Here is a 25,230-nt window from a genome sequence, read left to right as displayed (position 1 = left end):
AGTATTCCATTGAGTAAAAATACCACATCTTTATCCATTCATCTGTTGTTGGGGGCTTAGGTTGTTTCCATATCTTGGGTATTGAAAATAAATGCTACAATGAACATAGAGGTGCGTATATCTTTTCTAATTAGTGTTTTCATATTCTTTGGATTAAATACCCAAAAATGGGATAGCTGGATCATATGGTAATTTTATTCTTAATTTTTTGAGGAATCTCCGTACTGTTTTCCTTAGTAAGCTGCACTAATTTGCATTCCCATCAACAGTGCATATGGTTTTCCTTTTCTCCACATCCTCACCAACACTTGTTTTTTCTTACCTTTTTGATACTAGCCATTCGAACAGGCGTGAGGTGATGTCTCATTGTGTTTTGATTTACATTTCCCTAATAATTAGTGATGTTGAACATCTTTTCATATTCTGTTGGCCATCTGTATGAAAAAATGTCTTTGGAAAAAATGTCTATTCAGCTCCCCTGCTTTTTTTTTTTTTTTTTTGCGGTATGTAGGCCTCTCACTGCTGTGGCCTCTCCCGTTGCGGAGCACAGGCTCCGGACGCGCAGGCTCAGCGGCCATGGCTCACAGGCCCAGCCGCTCCGTGGCATGTGGGATCTTCCCGGACCGGGGCACGAACCCGTGTCCCCTGCATCAGCAGGAGGACTCTCAACCACTGCGCCACCAGGGAAGCCCTCCCCTGCATTTTTTAATTGGGTTCTTTTTGTTGTTGTTGTTTAATTGGGTTGTCTGTATTTTTTGGATATTAACCCCTTATCAGATATTTCATTTCTTTTCCCATTCATTAGGTTGGTTGTCTTTTCATTTTGTTGATGTTTTTTTTTGCTGCGTAGGAGCTTTTTAGTTTGATGTAGTCCTGTTGGTTTATTTTTGCTTTTGTTTCCCTTACCTGAGGAGGTATAGCTAGAAAGATAGAGTGAAGACCGATGTCAGGGTGTACTGCTGCTTATGTTTTCTTCTAGGAGTTTTATGGTTTCAGGCCTTACATTGAGGTCTTTAATCTGTTTTGTGTTGATTTTTGTTTAAGGTGTGAGATAATGGCCTAGTTTCATCTTTTTGCATGTAACTGTCCCATTGTCCCAATTTTCCCAACTAATGAGTTGAAGAGACTGTCCTTCTTCCATTGTATGATGTTTGCTCCTTTGTCATAAATTAATTGTCCATATATGTGTGGGTTTCTTTCTGGGCTCTAAATTCTGTTCCACTGATGTATGTCTCGTTTTCTGCCAATACCATGCTGTTTTGATCACTATGGCTTTGTAATTTAGTTTGAAATCAGGGCATGTGATACCTCCAGCTTTATTCTTTTCTCTCAGTATTGCTTTGGCTATTTGGGGTCTTTTGTGGTTTCATAAAACTTCTAGAATTTTTTGGTTCTATTTCTGTGAAAAATGTCCTTGGGGTTTTGATAGGGATGTGTTGAGTCTGTAGCTGAAATGTATTTTTTTTTTAAATTGGGGTATAGTTGTTTTACAATGTTGTGTTAGTTTCTACTGTACAGCAAAGTGAAGTAGAGTTCCCTGTGCTATACAGCAGGTTCTCATTAGTTGTTTTATACATATTAGTGTATATATGTCAATCCCAATCTCCCAATTCATCTCATCCCTCCTTTTCCCCCTTGGTGTCCATACATTTGTTCTCTATGTGTGTCTCTATTTCTGCCTTGCAAACAGGTTCATCTGTACCATTTTTCTAGATTCTGCATATATGCATTCATATACAATATTTGTTTTTCTCTTTCCGACTTACTTCACTCTGTATGACAGTCTCTAGGTCCATTCACATCTCTACAAATGACCCGGTTTCATTCCTTTTTATGGCTGAGTAATATTCCATTGTATATATGTACCATATCTTCTTTATCCATTCGTCTATCAATGGGCTTTTAGGTTGTTTCCATGACCTGGCTATTGTAAATAGTGCCACAATGAACATTGGGGTGCATGTTTCTTTTTTTTTTTTTTTAATAAATTTATTTATTTTATTTATTTGTTTTTGGCTCCTTTGGGTCTTGGTTGTGGTGCATGGGCTTCTCATTGCAGTGGCTTCTCTTGTTGCCAAGCACGGGCTGTAGGCACATGGGCTCAGTAGTTGTGGCTCATGGGCTCTAGAGCACAGGCTCAGTAGTTGTGGCACACAGGCTTAGTTGCTCCATGGCATGTGGGATCTTCCTGGACCAGGGTTCGAACCCATGTCCCCTGCATTGGCAGGCGGATTCTTAACCAGTGCGCATCGGCAGGCGGACTCTCAACCACTGTGCCACCAGGGAAGCCCTATTTTTAGTTTTTTTAAGGAACCTCCATACTGTTCTCCATAGCGGTTGTATCAATTTACATTCCACCAACAGTGCAAGAGGGTTCCCTTTTCTCTGCACCCTCTCCTGTAGCTGAAATGTTTACTTTTTTTTTTTTTTTGGCTGCACTGCACGGCTTGTGGAATCTTAGTTCCCTGACCAGAGATTGAACCTGTGCCCTCTGTAGTGGAAGTGCAGAGTCCTAACCACTGGACCACTAGGGAATTCCATGAAATGTTTACTTTTTTTTTTTTCTTTGCGGTACGTGGGCCTCTCACTGTTGTAGTCGCTCCCGTTGCGGAGCACAGGCTCCGGACGCGCAGGCTCAGCGGCCATGGCTCACGGGCCCAGCCCCTCCGCGGCATGTGGGATCTTCCCGGACCGGGGCACGAACCCTCATCTCCTGCATCGGCAGGCGAACTCTTAACCACTGCGCCACCAGGGAAGCCTGAAATGTTTACTTTTGATGAAAGAAATACATGTGGGTGTCAGGGAGCCCCAGAATTGTGGTATCACTATTCAGTTAATGGCTTCCATTGGGTTTCTTTATAGGCAATACAGGTGCTAATATAGGATATGATGAAATCTTCGAGTAGGGCGTAATCCATTGGGGAATTAGATACTTGTACTACAGTTACAGTTCTGTTACTCTGTGGAACTGAACAGTAATGTGGCAGGATTAAAGTAGAGATAGACGTGCTAGTATTTGCAAAAATTCGACTTTTTTTTTGGTCAGGCTTTATTTAGGAGGATTCTGACTTCTTTAACTATATTTCTAAGTTCTGCATAGGACCAAGGCTTAAAGGTGACAATATTTCCTTCTCATGAGTTGGTGAAATTTCTAGGTGGAAATTATGAAACAGTTGTGGTCAGTAGCACAGGAAGAAAAGGGGTTGGGAGAGTGTTTTAAGTGTGTGGGTGTTCAGTGTCAAGAGGGACAGCAGTGGGTAGGAAGGAGATCAGGAGATCGGAAGAGCATGAAGAAGACTTGCAGGGAAGGAAAGAACAAAGTAGGCAAAGTCGTAGTGCTCAATTTCACTTTGGCCAGTGGAAACATCTCACATTGGCTCCGAAGTCCTTTTGTCATAATCCAGGTACTGTTGTAGCATCCTTGCTTTTAAGTACAATAAGATATTTCAGGTTTATTTAGTATATTTCCTGCCCCAGATTGGGAATCAGCCATTTCTAATAGGAGACCCTTTCCTTTTAATAGGAAATAAAATTGAGAGACCTATGGGCATTAGGGATACTCATTCTTAACAGGTTGATGTATTTTTAAGGTCTTTTCAGTGGGCAGAGCTAGGAAGTACTTTTTGTTTCTTAAGAAACAACACATAGGTTATTCTGATAAACATTGTTTCTTTTCTTTTTGTATCTCTTACACTGAAAATCTTATTTCTTAATTCATTAACATAATTAATTACATTTTTGGTTTGTTCTTATGTGGGTATACACACATAGAGAGAGAATACAGTGTAGTTTCAAACTAACAGGATCGATATTGCTATCAAGGTGTTTTAAGATTTCTGTTTTTTTTTTTGTCATCATTATATATCCCATGAGGGAGATATATAGTCAAATGTCTATCCTTTAAAGTCACTTTTAATTTCTCATTGTATGGATAAACCATCTAACAGATGTAAAATTAGCTTCATTTGTTTCATTTTGCTTTACATTTTGAGAAATTACTTTTATTTTATCATTTTGTAAAATGTTTACACAATTCCAAAGCGACCTTTACCAGACAAAACACTTCAGAGAAGTTTAGCTCCCATCCCTGTCTTCTCTACCCTACTCCCTCTCTCTAACATGGGTAACTGTTTAAAAAATTAGTTTGGGGTCTTTCCTGGTGGTGCAGTGGTTAAGCATCCACCTGCCAATGCAGGGGACATGGATTCAAGTCCCGGTCTGGGAAGATCCCACATGCCGCAGAGCAGCTAAGCCCGTGCACCACAGCTACTGATCCTGCGCTCTAGAGCCCGCGAGCCACAGCTACTGAAGCCCGCGCGTCTATAGCGTGTGCTCCATAACAAGAGAAGCCACCGCAGTGAGAAGCCCGCACACCACAACAAAGAGTAGCCCCCGCTTGCTGCAACTAGAAAGCCCATGCACATCAACAAAAACCCAACACAACCAAAAATAAATAAAATAAAATAAAATAAATTAATTAAAAAAAATTTAGTTTGGGGGTTATTTTTTTCGTTTAAAAATTGCAGGGCTTCCCTGGTGGCGCAGTGGTTGAGAGTCTGCCTGCCGATGCAGGGGACGCGGGTTCGTGCCCCAGTCCGGGAGGATCCCACATGCTGCGGAGCGGCTGGGCCCGTGAGCCATGGCCGCTGAGCCTGCGCATCTGGAGCCTGTGCTCCACAACGGGAGAGGCCACGACAGTGAGAGGCCCATGTTCCGCAAAAAAAAAAAAGCAATAAAATAGCATACATACTGGTAATTTAGACTCCCCTTTTCATAAATAAGGCATACTATGCATACTTCCTGTGCTTGCTTTTTTTTTTTTTTTTTTACTTGATAATATGTCCTGGAGAATATTCCATAGCAGGAAATAGAGACATTTCTTCATTTCTTTTATAATACTCCATTTTGGGGGGTGCAGCATAGTTTATTCAGTTATTTCCTCCTTCTGTCATTTCCAGTTTTTTGCTAGTAAAATAATGATATTTGCTAGTAAAATAATGCTAGTAAAATAAAGTACAGAATTTGATAAAGCACGGTAATAGAAAAATATTTTTTCCTGTATTTTTAAACTTTGAGCTAACAATGAAGAATTGGTTCTTGTATTTTTTAGTTAATACTGAGAAGAGACTCTTAGCAAACTGCCTTTATCTCATTGAAAAAATACAACATAAAATTTATCATTTTAACTGTTTTTATGTGTACAGTTCAGAAGTGCTAAGTGTATTCACATTGTTATGAAACATTTCCAGAAAATGTTCTTCTGGAACCTTTTTCATCTTGCAAAACTGAAACTATACATGTTAAACAATTCCCTTCTCCCTCTCCCTCGAGCCCCTAGTAACTACTATTCTTTTTTCTGCTTCTATGAATTTGACTACTGTAGATACCTCACATAAATGGAATCATACAGTATTTGTCTTTTTGACTAAGTTATTTCACTTAGCATAATGTCCTCAAGGTTCATCCATGTGACAGGATTTACTTCCTCATAAAGTCTAAATAATATTCCATTATATGCATATACCACATTTTGTTTATCCATTTATTCGTCCATGGATGTTTTGGTTGCTTTCACTTCTTGCCCATTGTGAATGGTGCTGCTGTGTGCTGCTGTGAATTTGGGTGTGAAAATACCTCTTTGAGACTGTGCTTTCATTTTTTTTGCGTATATACCCAGAAGTGGGATTGCTAGATCATATGGTAGTTTTTTTTCTTTCCAAGAAGATGTTGGGGGTAAGAGTTTTATTAATTAATTAATTTATTTTTGCTGTGTCCGGTCTTCGTTTCTGTGCGAGTGCTATCTCTTGTTGTGGCAAGCGGGGGCCGCTCTTCATCGCGGTGCACGGGCCTCTCACTATCGCGGCCTCTCTTGTTTCAGAGCACAGGCTCCAAAGCGCAGGCTCAGTAGTTGTGGCTCACGGGCCTAGTTGCTCCACGGCATGTGGGATCCTCCCAGACCAGGGATCGAACCCGTGTCCCCTGCATTAGCAGGCAGATTCTCAACCACTGCGCCACCAGGGAAACCCCATATAGTAGTTTTTAATTGTTTTGAGGAACCTCCATGTTTTCCATGGCAGTTGCAATATTTTATAATCCTACCAACATACTCAAGATTTCCAATTTCTCTACATCCTTGCCTTTACTTGTTACTGTTATTATTATTTTTTTGACTGTGCTCTGTGGCGTGCGGGATCTTAGTTCCCTGACCAGTGATCAAACCTGTGCTCCCTACATTGGGAGTGTGGAGTCTTAACCACTGGACCACCAGGGAAGTCCCTATACTTGTTATTTTCTGTTGGTTTTTTTTTGTTTTTGTTTTTTTTTGATAGTAGCCATTCTGATGGGTGTGAAGTGATACCTCGTTGTGGTTTTGATTTGCATTTCTCTGATGATTAGTGATACGAGCATCTTTTCATGCACCTGTTGGCCATCTGTATATCATCTTTGGAGAAAAATATTCAAATCCTTTGCCTGTTTTTTAATCAAGTTGCAAATTCAGATTTCTTCTGATAACATTTTTGTTGGTAGCTAGTAGAAGATGATTTAACATAGTCTTAGAATAATTGTGTTAATCTAAAATGTGACCGATAAGAATATGTATGACCTAAATGTATTGTGTAATTCTTTTCTTATAGGGCTATTTAGAAACCAAAAAGTATTGAGAGAATATAGAGAGTTTCTGGGAAATACCAAGGTAAGGATATCTTTCTGTTAATGTTATATGTGTATGTGTTGCACAGAAAATCCTAGTATCAGTCCATGGTGAAAATCTAGCATGTCTGTGATCCTATACCAAGATTTTCTTAAGTAGATTGTAATTTACTGAATTACAGTCTCTTTGCTTCTGTCTGTTTTTCTTAAAATTAAAAAAATTGGGACATAAGTTCTCTTTAAATTCATAACTGTGTTATACACATAAGCATATAGATATAGATGATTCATTTTGTTAGATTTTTAGCAAGATTTAACTCTTGTATACACCTTTAATTTCCTTTATTCTTTTTCCTTCTACTCTTAACCTTGTTTAACATTCAAAGTGCTAATCCTCTGCTTGTACCCAAGAAGCTCAGCCCTTAGAGGAGAAAATTGCACAGCCATTTTGATGATTTTTTTTCTTTATTATATAAGTGTACAAAATCTATGGACACTCAATATTTGTCAGTCTTACTAAACTTCCATAGTACGTTCACTCTTCCATTCTGTGAGATACTTACTGCATACCTTTTCCTCTCTTCCCAAACTTCCTGCAGACTCGCTTTCCCTCTTCAGCTGATGACCTTGTTTTATATTTCATTGAAAAAATCTAATCTGGTAGAAGTACCTTATCTTTCCATTAGCAGACTTACTACCTTATTGACAAGTGTGCCAGAGTAGCTCTTTTCCTTCCCATCAGAAGGAAATTAATACTGGGACCAGTACAGAAAGTTTACCTTTACTCTCCCACTTCTTTATTTTATTTTTTTTAAACTAGATTGCCTGTTTATTATTAAAGGATATATAGTTCAGGAACGGCCGGATGGAGGAGGTGCAGGAGGCAAGGCATGTGGGAAGGGGGTCAGAACTTCCATGCTCTCTGGGCAGCCACTCTCCCTGAATCTCCGCACATTCACCAAACCCCCTCCTTTCAGGGTTTTACAGAGGCTTCATTACATAAGCATGACCGATTAAACCACTGGCCATTGGAGGCTGAACTCAATCTCCAGCCTCTTTCTCAGCACTGGAGGTTGGAAAGTTATAACCCTTTAATTACATGGTTGGCTCCTCTGGTGACCAGCCCCAAATCTTACTTTCTTTTTTTTTTTTTTCAACTAATTTTTATTGGAGTATAGTTGCTTTACAGTGTTGTGTTAGTTTCTGCTGTACAGCAAAGTGAATCAGCTATACGTAGACATATATCCCCTCTTTTTTGGATTTCCTTCCCATTTAGGTCACCACAGAGCACTGAGTAGAGTTCTCTGTGCTATACAGTACGTTCTCACTAGTTATCTATTGATATTTTATATATAGTAGTGTATATATGTCAATCACAATCTTCCAATTCATCCCACCCCACCCCTTCCCTGCTTGGCGTCCATACGTTTGTTCTCTACATCTGTGTCTCTATTTTTGCTTTCAAATAAGTTCATCTGTATCATTTTCATAGATTCCACATATAAGCGATACTATACAATATTTGTTTTTCTCTTTCTGACTTACTTCACCCTGTATGACAGTCTCTGGGCCCATCCACGTCTCTGCAAATGGCACGATTTCATTCCTTTTTATGGTTGAGTGATATTCCATTCTCTATATATACCACATCTTTTTTATCCATCCCTCTGTTGATAGACGTTTAGGTTGCTTCCATGTCCTGGCTATTGTAAATAGTGCTGCAATGAACATTGGGGGGTGCATGTATCTTTTTGAATTATGGTTCTCTCTGGGTTTATGCCCAGGAGTGGGATTGCTGGGTATATGGTAGTTCTATTTTTAATTTTTTAAAAATTTTTATTTATTTATTTATTTATTTATGGCTGCGTTGGGTCCTTGTTGCTGTGCACGGGCTTTCTTTAGTTTCGGGGGCTACTCATCGTTTTGGTGCACGAGCTTCTCATTGCAGTGGCTTCTCTTGTTGTGGAGCACGGGCGATGTGCGGGCTTCAGTAGTTGCAGCACGTGCGCTCAGTAGTTGTGGTTTGTGAGCTCAGTAGTTGTGGCTTGTGGGCTCTAGAGCGCAGGCTCAGTAGTTGTGGCGCATGGGCTTAGTTGCTCTGCGGCATGTGGGATCTTCCCGGATCAGGACTCAAACCCTTGTCCCCTGAATTGGCAGGTGGATTCTTAACCACTGTGCGAACAGGGAAATCACCAGCCTTGTTTTTGTCCATTCTTCACACGAAACTTACTTCTGTTTCAGAATCTTTGAGTGTGTTGTATACTCTGCCTCAACCATTTTTCTTCCAGATTTTTCATGGTTACCTCCTTCTCATCGTTGAACTTCTTTCCCTCACTATTCTAACTAAAATAACCCTCTCCATCATACCCCCCCAATACTATTCTCTTAGTCTCTGTTTTAGTTTCTTTATTATATTTATCACTATCAGATATGACAGACTTATTCTCTATCTTCCTATACTAGGCAGTGAGATCTATGAAGGCAGGGACTCTGTTTTGTTTACTGTTGTGCCCCAGCATCTAGAACTGTGCCAGGCATATAGTACTTGTACAGTAAATATTTCTTGAATAAATTACATAAGGCAGAATATATGACGTACTTCAATAGAAAAGTAAAGTACAATAATAAATGTGTAGCAGAGTGAGTATTCTCTGTGGGGGACCAAGGAAGGCTTTACGTAGAAAGCTGACACTTGGCCAGATATACAAGAAGATGAGTAAAGCTTGCCCAGGCTGCAGTGGAAGATGATAGCATTCCAAGGAGAGGAAAGAGCAGGTGGAGAAACACAGAAAGTATAAATTCAAGGAATAGCAGAAGAACATTTGACTGAAGAAAAATATTTTCCCTGAATATGTTCTTGTTTGATTTACTTTTGTTTTGGTGTGTTTTGAAATTAAACACATTGTTAACACTTGATGTCTTTGGTCTTTAGAGAACAGTCATGAGTTAAATTAGAGCAACAAACTTGTTGGCTTTGGCTGTTCCTTGTACTATAAGTTAAGAAGTTGCTCAAGAAATGGGAAAATTTTAGAGTATTTCAGTGCAGTACATTTTTATCACTTTACTTCTGGTTTTTATGTAACCAACTCAGATTTTTTCCTGAAGTAGGCAGGAAATGAATTACAAGGAAATAAACAATTAAGGTTCTGCAAAAGGACCCACATGTACTTTCAATTTCCGTCTTCTCACATCTTAAACAGGAAATTCTAGAGAAAAAGAATTAAATAAGTAAATCTAGTTGTTTAGAGGCATTGATAAAGGAGGTATTTTCTGGTGTGTCAAGAGTCACTTATTAGCGTCACAGTGCTTCTCTGGGAAATGTTAAGAGATTTTTTGTTTCTGTTTTTGTCTTATAGCCACGCTCTAGAACAACATCAGTTTTTTTTAAGGGGCCAGGAAAGGTGGTGATGGTTGCCATTTGCATGTAAGTACTGAAATATAAGCCTTTTAAAATAGAAATATTTTTAATGTATATATCCTTGAATGTATAATTTATTACTTGGTATCTAGATAAAGATAAAGGTGCTATCTTTTTTTTTTTTTTAGAAGTCTTTTTTAAAAAGTTGAATTGGCCAAGGTTATTTTTAGAGTAACTAAAGCAACCTGGGTTATAACTACTGAAGAGTACCTGCGCTTTTATTTTTCTCCCACTTAACCTTGGTAGAACATAATTAATGCTTTTGCCTCTTTCTTTTTTCCTCTTTCTTCTTTTTTTTTTTTAACTTTTTATTTTATATTGGAGTATAGGCAGTTAACAATGTTGTGATAGTTTCAGGTGCACAGCAAAGCGACTCAGCCATACATATACATGTATCCATTCTCCCCGCAAACTCCCCTCCCATCCAGGCTGCCAGATAACACTGAGCAGAGTTCCCTGTGCTATACAGTAGGTTATTGATTTTAAATATAGCAGTGAAGTACTCCTCTTTCTTCTTGATTCCTGTTACTTTGCCTACCTTTTATCTATTTTACTGAATAATCTAATTTTGTATGTTTGAGCATTAATTCCATAATTCATTAGTTTGTTCTTTTATTTCTAAAATACATATGTTACATGTGTCAGGAATTTTGATATGGTCTGGAAATGTAAAGGTAAAATACATAATTCTTATCTTCAAGGATTGGAGGGACACTAGACTAGAAGAAGTCATTTGTAATAATACAGAAAAGATAGTGATAGTAGGGATGGAGAGTCACGGTTAGTTTCAAAAAGTATTTAGGTGGTCTGGTTAGCGATGGTGCCCAGGTTTCTGATTTGGACAATTGGATAGATATTGCACCATCACTGAGAGAAGGAATGCTGGAAGGAGGGGGCAGGGTGGGCGTAAAGGAAATAATGAGTTCCTTTTTGAGTTTGAGTTGTTTATAGGGCATCCAAGGGGAGTTGGTCAGCAGAATTAATTCTTTTCATTAATAAAACAGGATTAACAGTGAAAGCTTTTTACATTGGAGGAATGTATGTAATGTATATAAACTGCTTAGCATAGTACCTGTTACATAATATGTACTTAATAATTATTATTGTATTATTGTATTATTAGTATATATGGCTCCGAAGCTCAGGAGGGATTAGAGATATAGAATCAAGAGTTATTAGTATATAGATGATAATTAAAGCCATAGGAGTAGTTAAGATCACCTGGAGAATGTGTATATAGTGTATGAGGAAGGAGAAGCTCTTGAGAAAAAACCTTGAAGAACGCTAACATTTAAGAAACGGGTAGAAGAAAAAGAGCCTGCAGAAGAGACTGAGGAAGAGTAAAGAGAAAGGTAGGAAGAAAACCAGTAGTATTGTGGAAATCAAGGAAGACAGTGTTTTCAGAAAATAGTGGCAAATGCTTCTGTGAGATTAAGGAAAATATTAAAATGTTTTCAGGAATTTTATAGCAAGAAACAGTTGATATATTGATAAAAACAATCTTATGAGGTGTTAGTGGCAGAAGCCACTGTTTAGTGGATTGAAGACTGAGTGCAAAGTGAGGAAAACTGAGACAGCAAGAGTGGATATAATTCTTTCAAGAAATTATTTGAAATGGAGGAGAGGAGAAAAGGGTAGCTGGAAGGGGATGTACAGTTTCCTCATTTATAAAATGAGGATGAAGTAACTACTACAATGTTAGCATTTGCATAATAGAATTATAATAAAACATGGTAAGTGACTATAGTATAGTGCCTGAGATAAATTATACTAGTTATTACTGTTGGAATCTGAGTACAGCTGGCTTCCTCAGAGCTAACCATGTTTATTTTAGCATGTATGGCCTTCTCATATGACAGACTATTTGGTCTAGTTTTGTCTTCACCTCTGGCATCTGCCTAATTAAATAAACCGACCTTCACCAACGTCTTCCCTTTGACACTGGCCTACTGAACAATACCAAGTGCACATAAGACACATAATTTCCTTTCTGATTCCATTTTGTTCATATGTAGAACCCCCTCTTTTCTCATCTTCTCAAAACGTACTTAAGTAATTTGCTGGCACGTATCATGCCTCTTTCATTTAAATATTTAATGAAACCATAATCTATGTTCTTCAAATTCGTACTCCTGTTACCTAAAACATAGTAAATCTTAAAGACTAGGGATTCTTTCTAATTTACTTTGAACAGAATCTAGTGTGTGTGTGTGTGTGTGTGTGTGTAAATTAAGTAAGCTTTTAATGGGAATTTTTATTTAAACCTATGCTAAGTTATTTTCTCTTTCTTTCCTAGCAATGGATTAAACTGTTTCTTCAAATTTCTTGCCTGGATTTATACGGGTTCAGCAAGTATGTTCTCAGAAGCTATACACTCTTTATCTGATACTTGTAATCAGGTGAGGGGTAAAAGCTTCTTTCTTATTAAAGTAATATATTTTTTGAGGCTTTGGTCTAAAAGTTGACATATTTAAAAACATAATGATTCCTATAGTTGGGTTGTAGAAGAAAGTGAAAGTTGTTTTACTTTTGAATGATGACGTACATAGAAATACGACATAGTATTTGAAAGCAGTTTGTTACACTTTAAAAACTTTTAATAATCAAATATGAAGTGTAAGATTATCAGTCACAGAGGCTATATTGTAGAAGAGATTCTTATATTAGGTAGAAATTTGGTCTGTGAATATGAGTTCTTATAACTGTAAGAGCCGGTGGATTTAAGTGTTTTGAATAAAGATATAAAATAGTCACATGTGATTGATGAATTATAATGATTTTCACCTTAGACTAGTATTTTGATTTTAAATACTACAAATCTAAGCCTTTTTTAAGAACACAACATTTCTACTTGTATATCATTTCACATTTTAAAGAATGTGGCCTGTTAAGGAGAAAACCTTTTTAGTATTTATTTATTTATTTATACTCCTGTTATGTAAGAACAGATTTGGGAGAACTTACAATAAAAGACATAGGCATAATAAGAATATTTAAGACAAAGTTAAAAATAATAATAAAATGGTAAGAAGCAGGGAGAGCAATCTTAATAAAATTAAACCTGAGAACTCATGTAACTCACTGTCAAATGGATTAAAACGTTTTGTAAAAGTAAGGAAACAATACAGGCATTTGCTATTAGTACTAACAGTCATTCTCTTGAATTAAATTTTTATACTCAGTAAATATTTAATAACTACTATTATATAATATTTTGCCTGTTGAGTCGGGGGAGAGGAGGGTGGGAGAGATATGACACACAGTACCTATTTTGTTGAAAGCTTATGGCTTATGTGAACATAAGAAAATTAAAATGTGAAAATATTTGTACATTTGGCCAAGGAGATATGTACATATTATTAATTTTAGTATTAGTTATTTAAAACATTGAAGACAATTTTTTAAAAATTTATTTTATTTTTGGCTGCATTGGGTCTTTGTTGCTGCACATGGGCTTTCTCTAGTTGTGGAGAGCGGGGGCTGCTCTTCGCTGCAGTGCATGGGCTTCTCATTTGCAGTGGCTTCTCTTTTGGCACAAGGTGCGCAGGCTTCAGTAGTTGTCGCAGACGGGCTTAGTTGCTCCGCGGCATGTGGGATCTTCCTGGACCAGGGCTTGTACCCGTGTCCCCTGCATTGGCAGGCGGATTCTTACCCACTGTGCCACCAGGGAAGCCCTGAATACAATTTTTAAGTGTTTGTACTCTGAAATACTATTTAGGGATTTAAAAGCATGTGGTAGATAGCTATGTACTGATCTGGAATAATAACCGTGATATGAATAAAAAAATGAAGTTGTAAAACATTATGTACAGAACTTATGTTTCTAGCCATGATGGACTAATGAGGATTGGACTTTAGTCTTTTGCTATATAAACAGCTAAAAAACTAGACAAAATATATTAAACAACATTTTCAAACATTGGACAATAGCAATGCAAGACCATGATCCCTGAGGAAGGGGAACAGGTGAATTGAACTCTGTGATTTCTCTGGTGTTTCGCTTGGAGGCGCATTTGTGATAGTGGAACAGGGTGGGAGACCCATCATAGAGTTGAGAAGGTAGAAATTAGGGTTAGTGAGTCTGAAGTGGCTAGAAATTACAAGGCTACCGAAGTCTACATAGGGTTTTCCTTGAGTTGAATCTTTGCTGAGTGTTAGATTACACATGTGTAGGGTAAAGCTCCATGAGACCAGGCAAAGAACCAGCAGGGAGCGTTAAGCTGAGTAATTCCTAGAGTTCACATCGGGCTTGGATTAATTCAGTTCTGACGTTCTGAGATAGAGAGTCCTGATTGATTACCCAGGCCAGTAGAAGGCTCAGACCTTAGTAGTAGGGCTAAATTATCTTAGTTGTAAAGACTATTCTAGAACAGGGGTCCCCAACCCCCAGGCCACTGACCAGTACCTATCCTCGGCCTGTTAGGAACTGGTCCACACAGCAGGAGGTGAGTAGCGAGCGAGCAAAGCTGCACCTGCCGCCCCCCATCACTTGCATCACCGCCTGAACCATCTCCACCCCACCCCCCACCGTAGAAAACATTCATACTAAAACTAGAGTGAAAAGAGACTAAAAAAGATGAAGGGAGCCTTAGACCTGTGGGACATTATCAAGAGAATTCTATCAAACATTTAACGAAGAAATAATGCCAGTAGTACACAGACTTTCAAATATAGAGTAGAAGGAAACACTTCTCAACTCCTCTAGTAAGGCTATCATAACCCTGATACCAAAACCTTAAAGTTATTCCAAGAAAAAAAAAATACAAACCAGTATCTCTCATGAACATAGATGCAAAAATCCTTAAGATATAATCATGTTGAATCTAGCAGTACACAAAAATGGTAATACATCATAATCAAGTGAGTATTATTCCAAGAAGCATGGTTAGTTTAACATTCAAAATCAATAGAAGGTTAATGTACAAAAGTCAGTTGCAGGTGCTTCCCTGGTGGCGCAGTGGTTAAGAATCTGCCAATGCAGGAGACACGAGTTCGAGCCCTGGTCCGGGAAGATCCCACATGCTGTGGAGCAACTAAGCCCGTGCGCCACAATTACTGAGCCTGCGTTCTAGAGCCTGCGAGCCACAGCTACTGAGGCCCGCGCGCCTAGAGCCTGTGCTCCGCAACAAGAGAAGCCACCACGATGAGAAGCCAGCGCACCGCAACGAAGAGTAGTCCCCGCTCGCGGCAACTAGAGAAAGCCACGCACAGCAACGAAGACCCAACACAGCCAAAAATAAGTAAATAAATAAATTTATTTAAAAAAAAATCAATTGCATTTTTACTATCAGGAAACAAATGGAGAGTGAAATTTTTAATAATTTCCATTTATGATGTTAAATACTTAGGAGTAAATTTAACAAAAAATGTGTAAGACTTTAACACTGGAATCTTAAAATGTAACTAGGGGAGATTAAAGATGACCTAAGGGGCTTCCCTGCTGGCTCAGTGGTTCAGAGTCCGCCTGCCGATGCAGGGGACACGGGTTCGTGCCCCGGTCCAGGAAGATCCCACATGCTGCGGAGCGGCTGGGCCCGTGAGCCATGGCCGCTGAGTCTTTACGTCCAGAGCCTGTGCTCCGCAACAGGAGAGGCCACGACAGTGAGAGGCCCGCGTACCGCAAAAAAAAAGACCTAAGGAGGTAGAGAGAGATACCATGATCATGGATTTGATAACCGCGTTAATATGTCAAATTTCCCTAAATTAATCTATAGATTTCATATAATCCAGCAGATTCTTTTGTAGAAATTGACAAACTGATTAAATTCTAAAATTTATATGGAGGGACTTCCCTGGCAGTCCAGTGGTTAAGACTCCACTCTTCCACTGCAGAGGGTATGGGTTTGATCCCTGGTTGGGGAACTAAAATCCCGCATGCCGCATGGCGTGGCCAAAAAAATAATAATAAATAAAATTTATATGGAAATGTAAAGAACCTGGAATATTCAAAGCAATCTAAAAATAAATGAAAGAAATTTGGAGGGCTTTAAAAGTTATTTCAGAGCACAGTAATTAAGACAGTGCGGTATTGGCACAAGGACTGACAGACCAGTGGAACAGAATAGAGGGTCCAGCAACAGACCCTCAGTTACATAGTCAGTTGATTTTTGACAAAGGCACCAAAGCAATTCAGTGAAGAAAAGAAACTCTTCAACAAATGGTATGGGAAAGGCTGGATATCCACATGGATTAAAAAATGAAGGACCTTGATTCTCACTCATGCCGTGTACAAATTTAAGGTGGGTCGTAGACCCAGATGTACAAGCTAAAACTATGAAAATACTAGAAGGAAACCTAGGAGAATATCTTCTAAGCCTTTGGGTAGGCAGAGATTTCTTAAACAGAACACAGAAACAAAACCATAAAATAAAAAAATTTACAAATTAAACTTCATCAAAATTAAATACTCTTACTTATTAAAGGACACTTTTTTTTTGGCTGCGTTGGGGCTTTGTTGCTGCACATGGGCTTTCTCTAGTTGCAGCGAGCAAGGACTACTCTTCATTGCGGTGCACAGGCTTCTCATTGCAGTGGCTTCTCATTGCGGAGCACAGGCTCTAGGTGCGCAGGCTTCAGTAGTTGCGGCATGTGGGCTCAGTTGTTGCGGCACGCAGGCCCTAGAGCGCGTGGGCTTCAGTAGTTGCAATGCATGGGCCCAGTAGTTGTGGCACGTGGGCTCAGTAGTTGTGGCTTGTGGGCTCTAGAGCGCAGACCCAGTGGTTGTGGCACATGGGCTTAGTTGCTCCGTGGCATGTGGGATCTTCCTGGACCAGGGATTGAACCTGTGTCCCCTGCATTGGCAGGTGGACTCTTATTTATTTATTTAATTAGTTTATTTATGGCTGTGTTGGGTCTTTGTTGCTGCATGCAGGCTTCTTTAGTTGTGGCAGGTGGGGGCTACTCTTTGTCGTGGTGCCGGGGCTTCTCATTGCGGTGACTTCTCTTGTTGCAGAGCACGGGCTCTAAGCACATGGGCTTCAGTAGTTGTGGCACGCAGGCACAGTAGTTGTGGCTTGCAGGCTCTAGAGCGCAGGCTCTAGTAGTTGTGGTGCATGGGCTTAGTTGCTCTGCGGCATGTGGGATCTTCTCAGACCAGGGCTTGAACCCGTGTCCCCTGCATTGGCAGACGGATTCTTAACCACTGCGCCACCAGGGAAGTCCCTAAAGAATACTTTTAAGGCAATAAATAAGCAAGCTGCTCTTAGGGAGAAAATATTCACAAAGCATATAATCTGACAAAGGACTGGTATCCAGGATAAATAAAGAACTTGTATAACTCAATATTAAAAAGACAGTCCAGTCTTTTTAACAAGCTGAAGACTTGGAAAGGTACTTCACAATGATACCTGAATGTGGTTGATGGACACACAAAAAGGTGCTCAACACTATTAATCATCAGGAAATGTATATTGTAACCCCAACAAGACATCTCTACACATCCGCTATTATGGCTAAAATTTAAGAGCCTGACAATCAAATATTGGTGAAGATGTAAAGCACCCAGACTTTTTAGACGTTGCTGGTGGAGTATAAAATGTTACAGCCACTCTTAAATTTGTCAGTTTCTTGTAAACATATGCCTACTGTTTGACTTAGCAATTCCACTCCTAAGTATTTATCCAAGAGTAATGTGAACAAATGTCCACAAAGACTTGTATAAGAATGTTTCTAGCACCATAAAGGTGCTATAATGGGCAAAAAACTGGAATCAACCCAAATGTCCATCAACAGTGGGATAAACAAGTTGTATAGTCATACAATAGAATATTATCTAGAAATAAAAAGAAATACTTATCTGTATCATATAAGCATCTCTAACAGTATGTTGAATAAAAGAAGGCAAATACAAAAGAGTAGTTACTGTGTGATGCCATTTATATTAAGTTCTAGAATAGAACTTTGGCTTTAATCTTTGGGGGAGAACAGGATTAGCGATAGTCTATGATATCTTATTTTTATAAGAAGAACTAATAAATAATGGCCCATATTCAACTTATGAAACATTTGTTATCTCACACTTCATTGCACAGCCAACCTGAATATTAAGTATTTTAAAAATAATTGAACACTCATTGACTATTATGTAAACATTATAAACACAGATACATATATAGTGTGAATTGATAATGAATATTTCAGTTTTAATATACAGATTTTAAAATTATATGTTCTTAATTTACTCTCATTCTCTTAGTTTAATTCACTGAAAAGCCATCATCTATGTTTTAGGTAGTTTTGACTCTCTTTTCCTTTGGAATCCAGTAGAAAAAAACTTGTAATATTCTGTATATTTTGGATTGGATTTCTGATATCAAAACTTAAAAGTCAGTATATATTTGTTTTAGCCTTTCATTTATTTATTTTTTTGGCTGTGCCGCAAGGCATGTATTGTAGTTCTCTGACCAGGGATCGAACCCGCACTCCCTGCATTGGAAGTGTGGAGTCTTAACCACTGGACCACCAGGGAAGTCCCTGAATGGACTAGCCATTTGCAAGGTGGTATAATCCCCATGTATTTTACAAGAGGGAATGTTTCTATAAATGCCCAGTAACCTACAGAGAAACTTCATCCATGAAGAATTTGGTAATCTTGAAGACTTACCTGTTTGATTATTTGATACAATACTGAAAAAATGCAAAAACCCCAGCTTAGTCAAAAAAAATCACATAGGGTATTCACTCAGGCTTTGTGTTTTTATTAAATAAATAATTCTAGTGTAATCTTTTTCAGATTTCTAAATTTACATCAAATTAAGAGAAAGGATACTAAGTGCAAGCATAATATTGAGCGGTACCAGTGGATAACTCTTTTTAACAAAAGATACAATCAAAAAAAGAAACAAACAAAAAAAAAAAGAAACAGAAATAAAAGGAAGAAAAAATGAAGGCAAGGGAGGAAGGAAGGAGAGAAAGGTGGTAACTAGGATTAAAGACTTACATTTTTGTTATATTTACTTTAGACTTTTTTTCCCTAGAGAAATAAAATTGTAGTTATAACTAGTCTTCCATCTTTATTTCTTCCTTCCACACCCCAGATAGTCACTGCTCTGTATACATTGATGTGTATACTTCATGCGCATGGTTTTGCAGTTTTACTAGAAATGTAAATGTATCATGTCCATATACAGTTTGTACTCACTCTTACTGTCTTTGGGACTTGCCTGGCGGTCCAATGGTTGAGACTTCGCCTTCCAGTGCAGGTGGTGCGGGTTCGGTCCCTGGTCGGGAAACTAAGATCCCACATGCCTTGCAGCCAAAAAACCAAAACATAAAACAGAAGCAATATTGTAACAAATTCAATAAAGACTTAAAAAAAAAAATTGTCCACATCAAAAAAAAAACCAAAAAACTTTTACTGTCTTTTATTTGTGCAGCTATACAAGTTATTCTTCCTGTAAAAAATCAGATATTACAGACCACGCTAAACCTACTTCTCTCCTCAGAGGTATAAACAGAATTAAATGTGAGTTCTTTCAGACCTTTTCCTGTGCTTTACATTATATGTCATTTACAAAAACTACAAAACTAAGTTCTTTTGTATTGTACGTGCGGTTCCTAAACTTGCTTTTTTCCCGTCCACTGAATGGTACGTCTAGGAGCTTTCACCATGTCAGTACAGAGAGCTCTATTCCCTTTTACACTGTTGTAGAAGTAATTTATGGTTTGGTTATACCATGATTTATTTTGCCACTCCCCATTGAAGGAGTTTTAGGTTGCTTTCACATTTTACATAATTATTCAGTGTTGTTTTGAACCCCTTTCGGTTCACCTTTATTTCTCTGTGGTAAGTACTGGAAATAAGAATTGCTGGGCTATTGGACATACACATGTTAAGTACTTCTTTGTCATTGTCAGGTTGTGCCCTCCAGACTGGCTTATTATATTCCCTTGCTAATGATTATTTACCTTCTTTTCTCCATAGGCCTTACTAGCATTGGGCATCAGTAAGTCTGTTCAAACACCAGATCCTACTCATCCGTAAGGACGTTGTCTTTATTTTGTTTTCATGTGTTTTGGCAGCAAGTAGTTGAATTATAGAAATCTCTTGCAGTTTATAGACCTGCAGTTTTGTGTTAAAGATTTGGTCATTTCTTCTGCTGTTGTATCTAAAATGCAGGACTCAACCTCTGTGTCAAAGTAAATTCAAGATATAATTTGAAAATGAGGTTCAAATTATTTTTATGCTTTGTAACATAGCAAAGAGATCCTGTCCTCTTTGTATTTGATAGTTAATAACAAAGCACGTGTTTTGATCTTAGAGTTCTGTTTTATTTGGTCAAAGGAGATATATATATTTCACATTTGGACTAATAGGCCACTCAATCTAAAATTTTAGTGGTAATTTCTATTAAATTTATGCTTAATGTATTTTAATCCCCCTGTTGTGATTTGGAAATAGGATTCTATTAATATTTCAAAATTACTTATTTGTAAAATGAGTATGCTCTTTAGGGTATATTATTTTGAATTATATTAGTTATTTGATACAAAGACTTTTTTTCTGTTGCTTCCACTAACATAACCAGGTGAAAATTTTGAATTCCACATGTATTATTTTGTTTTTAACGAGCTTCTGTAGTAGAATTTGAGCAGTCAAATTTGCCTCAAGGCAAAAAAAATACACTTTTATTTCCATAAAGGAATCTGCCTCTGTGCTTTATATAAATGCCTTTCTTTACTTGAAAGCCAGGCACTCCTGTTTTCATATAAATAATAGCATATTATTGAATATCCTGTAACTATCAGTAAGCTCGTACAGAGAACAGCTACCTTTCTAGTCTGCTAATTACACGTTATCATAGTATTTTACTCTGTCAAAAACAATTTTTCCTGACCAGTTTTATATGCCAAAAATTTAAAAACAGGGTAAAATTTAAAAGTTTTAGGTTGTAAAGATTTCTTCTTAAGATATTTTCAACAACCTACTTTAGTACTGCCCAATAGAATTTTCTACAATAATAGAAATATTTATTTATATCTGTTCATTGTGATAGTCACTAGCTGTATGTGGCTGTTGAGCACTTGAAATGTGGCTAGTGCGACTGAAGAACTGTATTAAAATTTTATCTAGTTTTAAGTAATTTAAATTTAAATAGTCTTATGTAGCTAGCGACTTATATTGGACAGTGCAGATCTACATAGTTAAAAATTTTAGGGACTTCCCTGGTGGCGCAGTGATTAAGACTCTGCGGGCTCCCAATGCAAGGGGCCTGGGTTTGATCCTGGGCCCAGTACTAGATCCCGCATGCATACCACAGCTAAGAGCTTGCATGCCACAACTAAGACCCCATGCAACCAAAAAAAAAATTTTTTTTAATGAGAATCTCCAAATTCCTTGAAAACACATAAAATGAAAGTAATGCCATTTAATTTAGATCTTAATTTACCTTAACTTAAATAAATAAATAAGTATATCTCCTTTCTTAATTTGAGGGGGAAGCTTTAGAAGAATATAAATTGTTCTAAATCAGGCTGATAGAACACCATCACATCTATAAACTGATAATTTCCTATGGCAAGATTACATATTTGCAAAAAGAATTCAAAAAGCAATTTTAATTCAGAACTCTTGTTTAAATTTGCATCTGCTAGAAGGGTGCCATAGAGTTTGGGTTTGGGAGTAAATTTCCCGGAAAATACTTTTATTAATGAATGATCCTTTTCCTCTTGTAGTATCCCATATTTTTAAATTTCATATTACTCAGTATTTTATTGGTACCTATAGTAATACAGAATAATGCACACATTGACCAAAAGACTTTTAAAAACCCCTGAGATTTAACAAAAAAAAATTACCATAAAAACACCCAGAAAACTGAAGCTCTTAGTCTTTTAATGATGGTAATTAGTGGCACTTCCCTGGCGGTCCTGTGGTTAAGACTCCGCACTTGCACTGCAGGGGGCGTGGGTTCGATCCCCGGTCTGGGATTTAAGGTCCCACATGCTGCTGCTCGGTGCAGCCAAAAAAAAAAAAGATAATAGTTGGTTACTGTGTGTTACACTATACAGAAACAGCAAAAAGTATCTAGCGTCAAATTATAAGTAATATAAATTGTAGGAAATATAAATTATAGAAGACAAATATTCAATTAGAAGCTGCGTTACAAGTAAATATAAATGTTACCATCTTCATTAAACATCTGAATGCATTTAAAAAATAAATTTTGCCTGCATTTGTGTTACATAAAAGTAAAGTTGCTCTAGTAAATCAAAGCAAATATATGAAAGAGGGGTTAGAAAATACCTGAATTAAATCATATTCACTCTCTTTTTATATAGTTTCAAAGATCTTGCAGTTTTTTCCACTTTATGTATTGATTTTCTGATTAGATTTGAGTTTGGCACTTACATTTTACTTAAATATAAAATCATAACATCATGATGTTATAAGAAGTTTTTTTTTTTCATTGACCTGTTAAACATTTTGAGAGGAAATCATTTGTATTTCTTGTAAACTATATTATCTTTTTTATTTTTCAGGTATGGATTTTCAAATATGCGCTATATTGCTTCACTAATTAGTGGTGTTGGTATTTTCATGATGGGTGCAGGATTATCTTGGTACCATGGAGTCATGGGATTGCTTAATCCTCAACCAATAGAATCTCTTCTATGGGTAATCTTCTCCCCTCCTCCCCCCTCAGTTTTGAAGTAATATGAAATAGTGATTAGGTACAGTAGAATGCCTTTGTCATATTGATGTTAAAGAATGGGACGAAATATACCTTTTTTTTTTTTTTTTTTTTTTTTTGCGGTATGCGGGCCTCTCACTGTTGTGGCCTCTCCCGTTGCGGAGCACAGGCTCCGGATGTGCAGGCTCAGTGGCCATGGCTCACGGGCCCAGCCGCTCCGCGGCATGTGGGATCTTCCCAGACCGGGGCACAAACCTGTGTCCCCTGCATCGGCAGGCGGACTCTCAACCACTGCGCCACCAGGGAAGCCCGAAATATACCTTCTTGACTGTAATATAGGGTTATGTATCTGTAGTTGTGTTTTTTAGAATGTGACTGGACATGACCTCTAAATCCGTATGATTCAGTGATGTTGAGCAAGAGTATCTCTGTAGGTACAGTTGTTAAACACTTTGTCCGTGGTTAAAATTTTGGGTAATTCTGTTAATTTCTGCTGTTACTTTTGAAAAGCAAGACCTCTGTTCACTTTTAGTCCCAAGAATAAGTGTCCTATCAGTAGTTAAAATAACCATTCCTTTGTAACAGTCATATGTTAAAATTTTATTTAAAGTTAAACCTTCTCCTTTCCCTCATTCTGGTAGGAAGCCTACATTGAGAGAATGGGAGTGTGGTTCCCTTCTGTATTTTTTCACTTAAGGGCTTCTCTTCTCTCCTACTCCATAGATTGCCTCTGGCAGCACTTAAGGTAGAGATAGGGGACAGAAAGGTACTACTTTACTGGCACCAACGTCATCTTGCACTGGTTTCCACTGGCCTTTGTAGATACTTAAAGCTGTCTTCTTTTCCTCTCATGGAAACTTCTTGGAGATTACTCTGCTTGGCAGCTCTGACTGTAGCTCCCTTGACAAGTGCAAATTGGGCATGTGGCACCCCTGTCAGCTTCTGTATCTCACAGTGTAGCTCCAGACTATTTTTGCTGATGTTGCCAGTAAGATTCAGTGGAAAGAGCCTAAAATTGAGTTAGGAAAACCTGTATTCTAGTTCTTATTCCAATACCATTTCTATTTACTCAAGCAAACCACACAGCCTTGGAAATCTCAGTTTCCTTGACAGAATTAGAAGAGTGTTGGACTGGGTTCAAAATTTTTAAACCTCTGTTTCAGGGAAGCCTAGGGTTCCGAAAAGGTAATATTGAAAATTCTATAGATATTTGATTTGAATTTCACTTAAAATTTTAAAAAATTTGTGTTGATTATTTCTATATATCTTGGATTAAAGCTATTCTTGGTATCTTTATCTAATTCAAGAGTGTCTGGGATTGTAAGGAAAGTGGTGTTATCTTCCTCCCCCAAATTGTTTACTTTTTATAACTGCTTATCTTTCTGAATGAGGACTGAGGAAGGATTCTCTTGGTGCTGGGCAAACAAACAAAATTGAAAGTTACTGGGTATGGTTGTGTATCTTACTGCATCTGGTATCCACAACCCTAGATTTCAAATGCTGTGTTCATTTTGAAGTTCAAATTTTTTTTTTTTTACTAATTAAGTAATTCTTTTATATCATGAATTTAACTTTAGTCATGGCATAACATTCTACGCTGGGGGGTGCGTGTGTGTATTACTTTTTCAAGTATTAAAAAATGAGATGGCCATCAAATTTTTAACTTTTGATTGTTTCTTCTTATGAAGATACCATCTATCTTGTCCTCATTTGAACTGTTTCCCATTAAAATCCTTATCTGGCTAGGATTTGAATTTATGTTTCCATCTTAAACATTAAGTTTATGCATGAACTGTTGTAATTCTTTAGTGAGATATCAACTTATGCTTTATTTTTATATTTCCTAGGCATATTGTATTTTAGCAGGATCATTAGTATCTGAAGGAGGTATGTACTGTCACAGAATCTTTTTATTCTTAGTAATATATATTCAGCAGTCTATTTTTATAGATTGCTAAGTTCTCTTGATTAAAGAAAGCTGTGGAAATAGGAATATACGTTTTATCTTCTTTGAGGGAAGAAATTCTTTGTATAATGTACTATGGTTGTTCCTGTAAGATGGGGCAAGTTTGGAAAAGCTTTTTATTTTGTTCTTGAGTATCATATCATTTGAAATGAAGTATAAAAACATAACTAACTATATACTGAGGTTTTTTCTTTTTTTGGAAAGTAAAAAACATTTTTATTTTTTTATACAGCAGGTTCTTATTAGTTATCTATTTTATACATATTAGTCTATATATGTCAATCCCAATCTCCCAATTCATCACACCACCACCCCACCCACTGCTTCCCCATTTTGGTGTCCATACATTTGTTCGCTACATCTGTCTCTATTTCTGCCTTGCAAACCTGTTCATCTGTACCATTTTTCTAGATTCCACATGTATGCGTTAATAAACGATATTTTTCTCTTTCTGACTTAACTTCACTCTGTATGACAGTCTCTAGGTCCATGGAGTATAAAAACATAACTAACTATATACTGAGTTTTTAAAAATCAGGTTTTAGTAACGTTTATCAGGGAGG

General features: G+C 37.5%; 1 protein-coding gene across 4 annotated transcripts in view; it reads left to right on the top strand.

Annotated features, from left to right (window-relative positions):
• Positions 1-25,230, top strand: part of SLC30A9 (solute carrier family 30 member 9) — a 72,319-nt gene that overhangs the window by 28,350 nt on the left and 18,739 nt on the right. For 3 of the 4 annotated variants that reach the window (XM_060148263.1, XM_060148264.1, XM_060148262.1), the window contains exons 7-12: positions 6,636-6,694; positions 10,008-10,075; positions 12,366-12,468; positions 19,992-20,047; positions 22,550-22,685; positions 24,549-24,588. In XM_060148263.1, the coding sequence (XP_060004246.1) occupies positions 6,636-6,694; positions 10,008-10,075; positions 12,366-12,468; positions 19,992-20,047; positions 22,550-22,685; positions 24,549-24,588 (462 nt within the window). The remainder of the gene's footprint in view (positions 1-6,635; positions 6,695-10,007; positions 10,076-12,365; positions 12,469-19,991; positions 20,048-22,549; positions 22,686-24,548; positions 24,589-25,230) is intronic. The other variant, XM_060148266.1, reaches the window with a different exon arrangement.

This window comes from Lagenorhynchus albirostris, chromosome 4, assembly GCF_949774975.1.
Source record: "Lagenorhynchus albirostris chromosome 4, mLagAlb1.1, whole genome shotgun sequence".
Lineage (NCBI taxonomy): Eukaryota > Metazoa > Chordata > Mammalia > Artiodactyla > Delphinidae > Lagenorhynchus > Lagenorhynchus albirostris.
The sequence above is the reverse complement of the archived record's forward strand: the minus strand, read 5'-3'. Positions and strand labels throughout refer to the sequence as shown.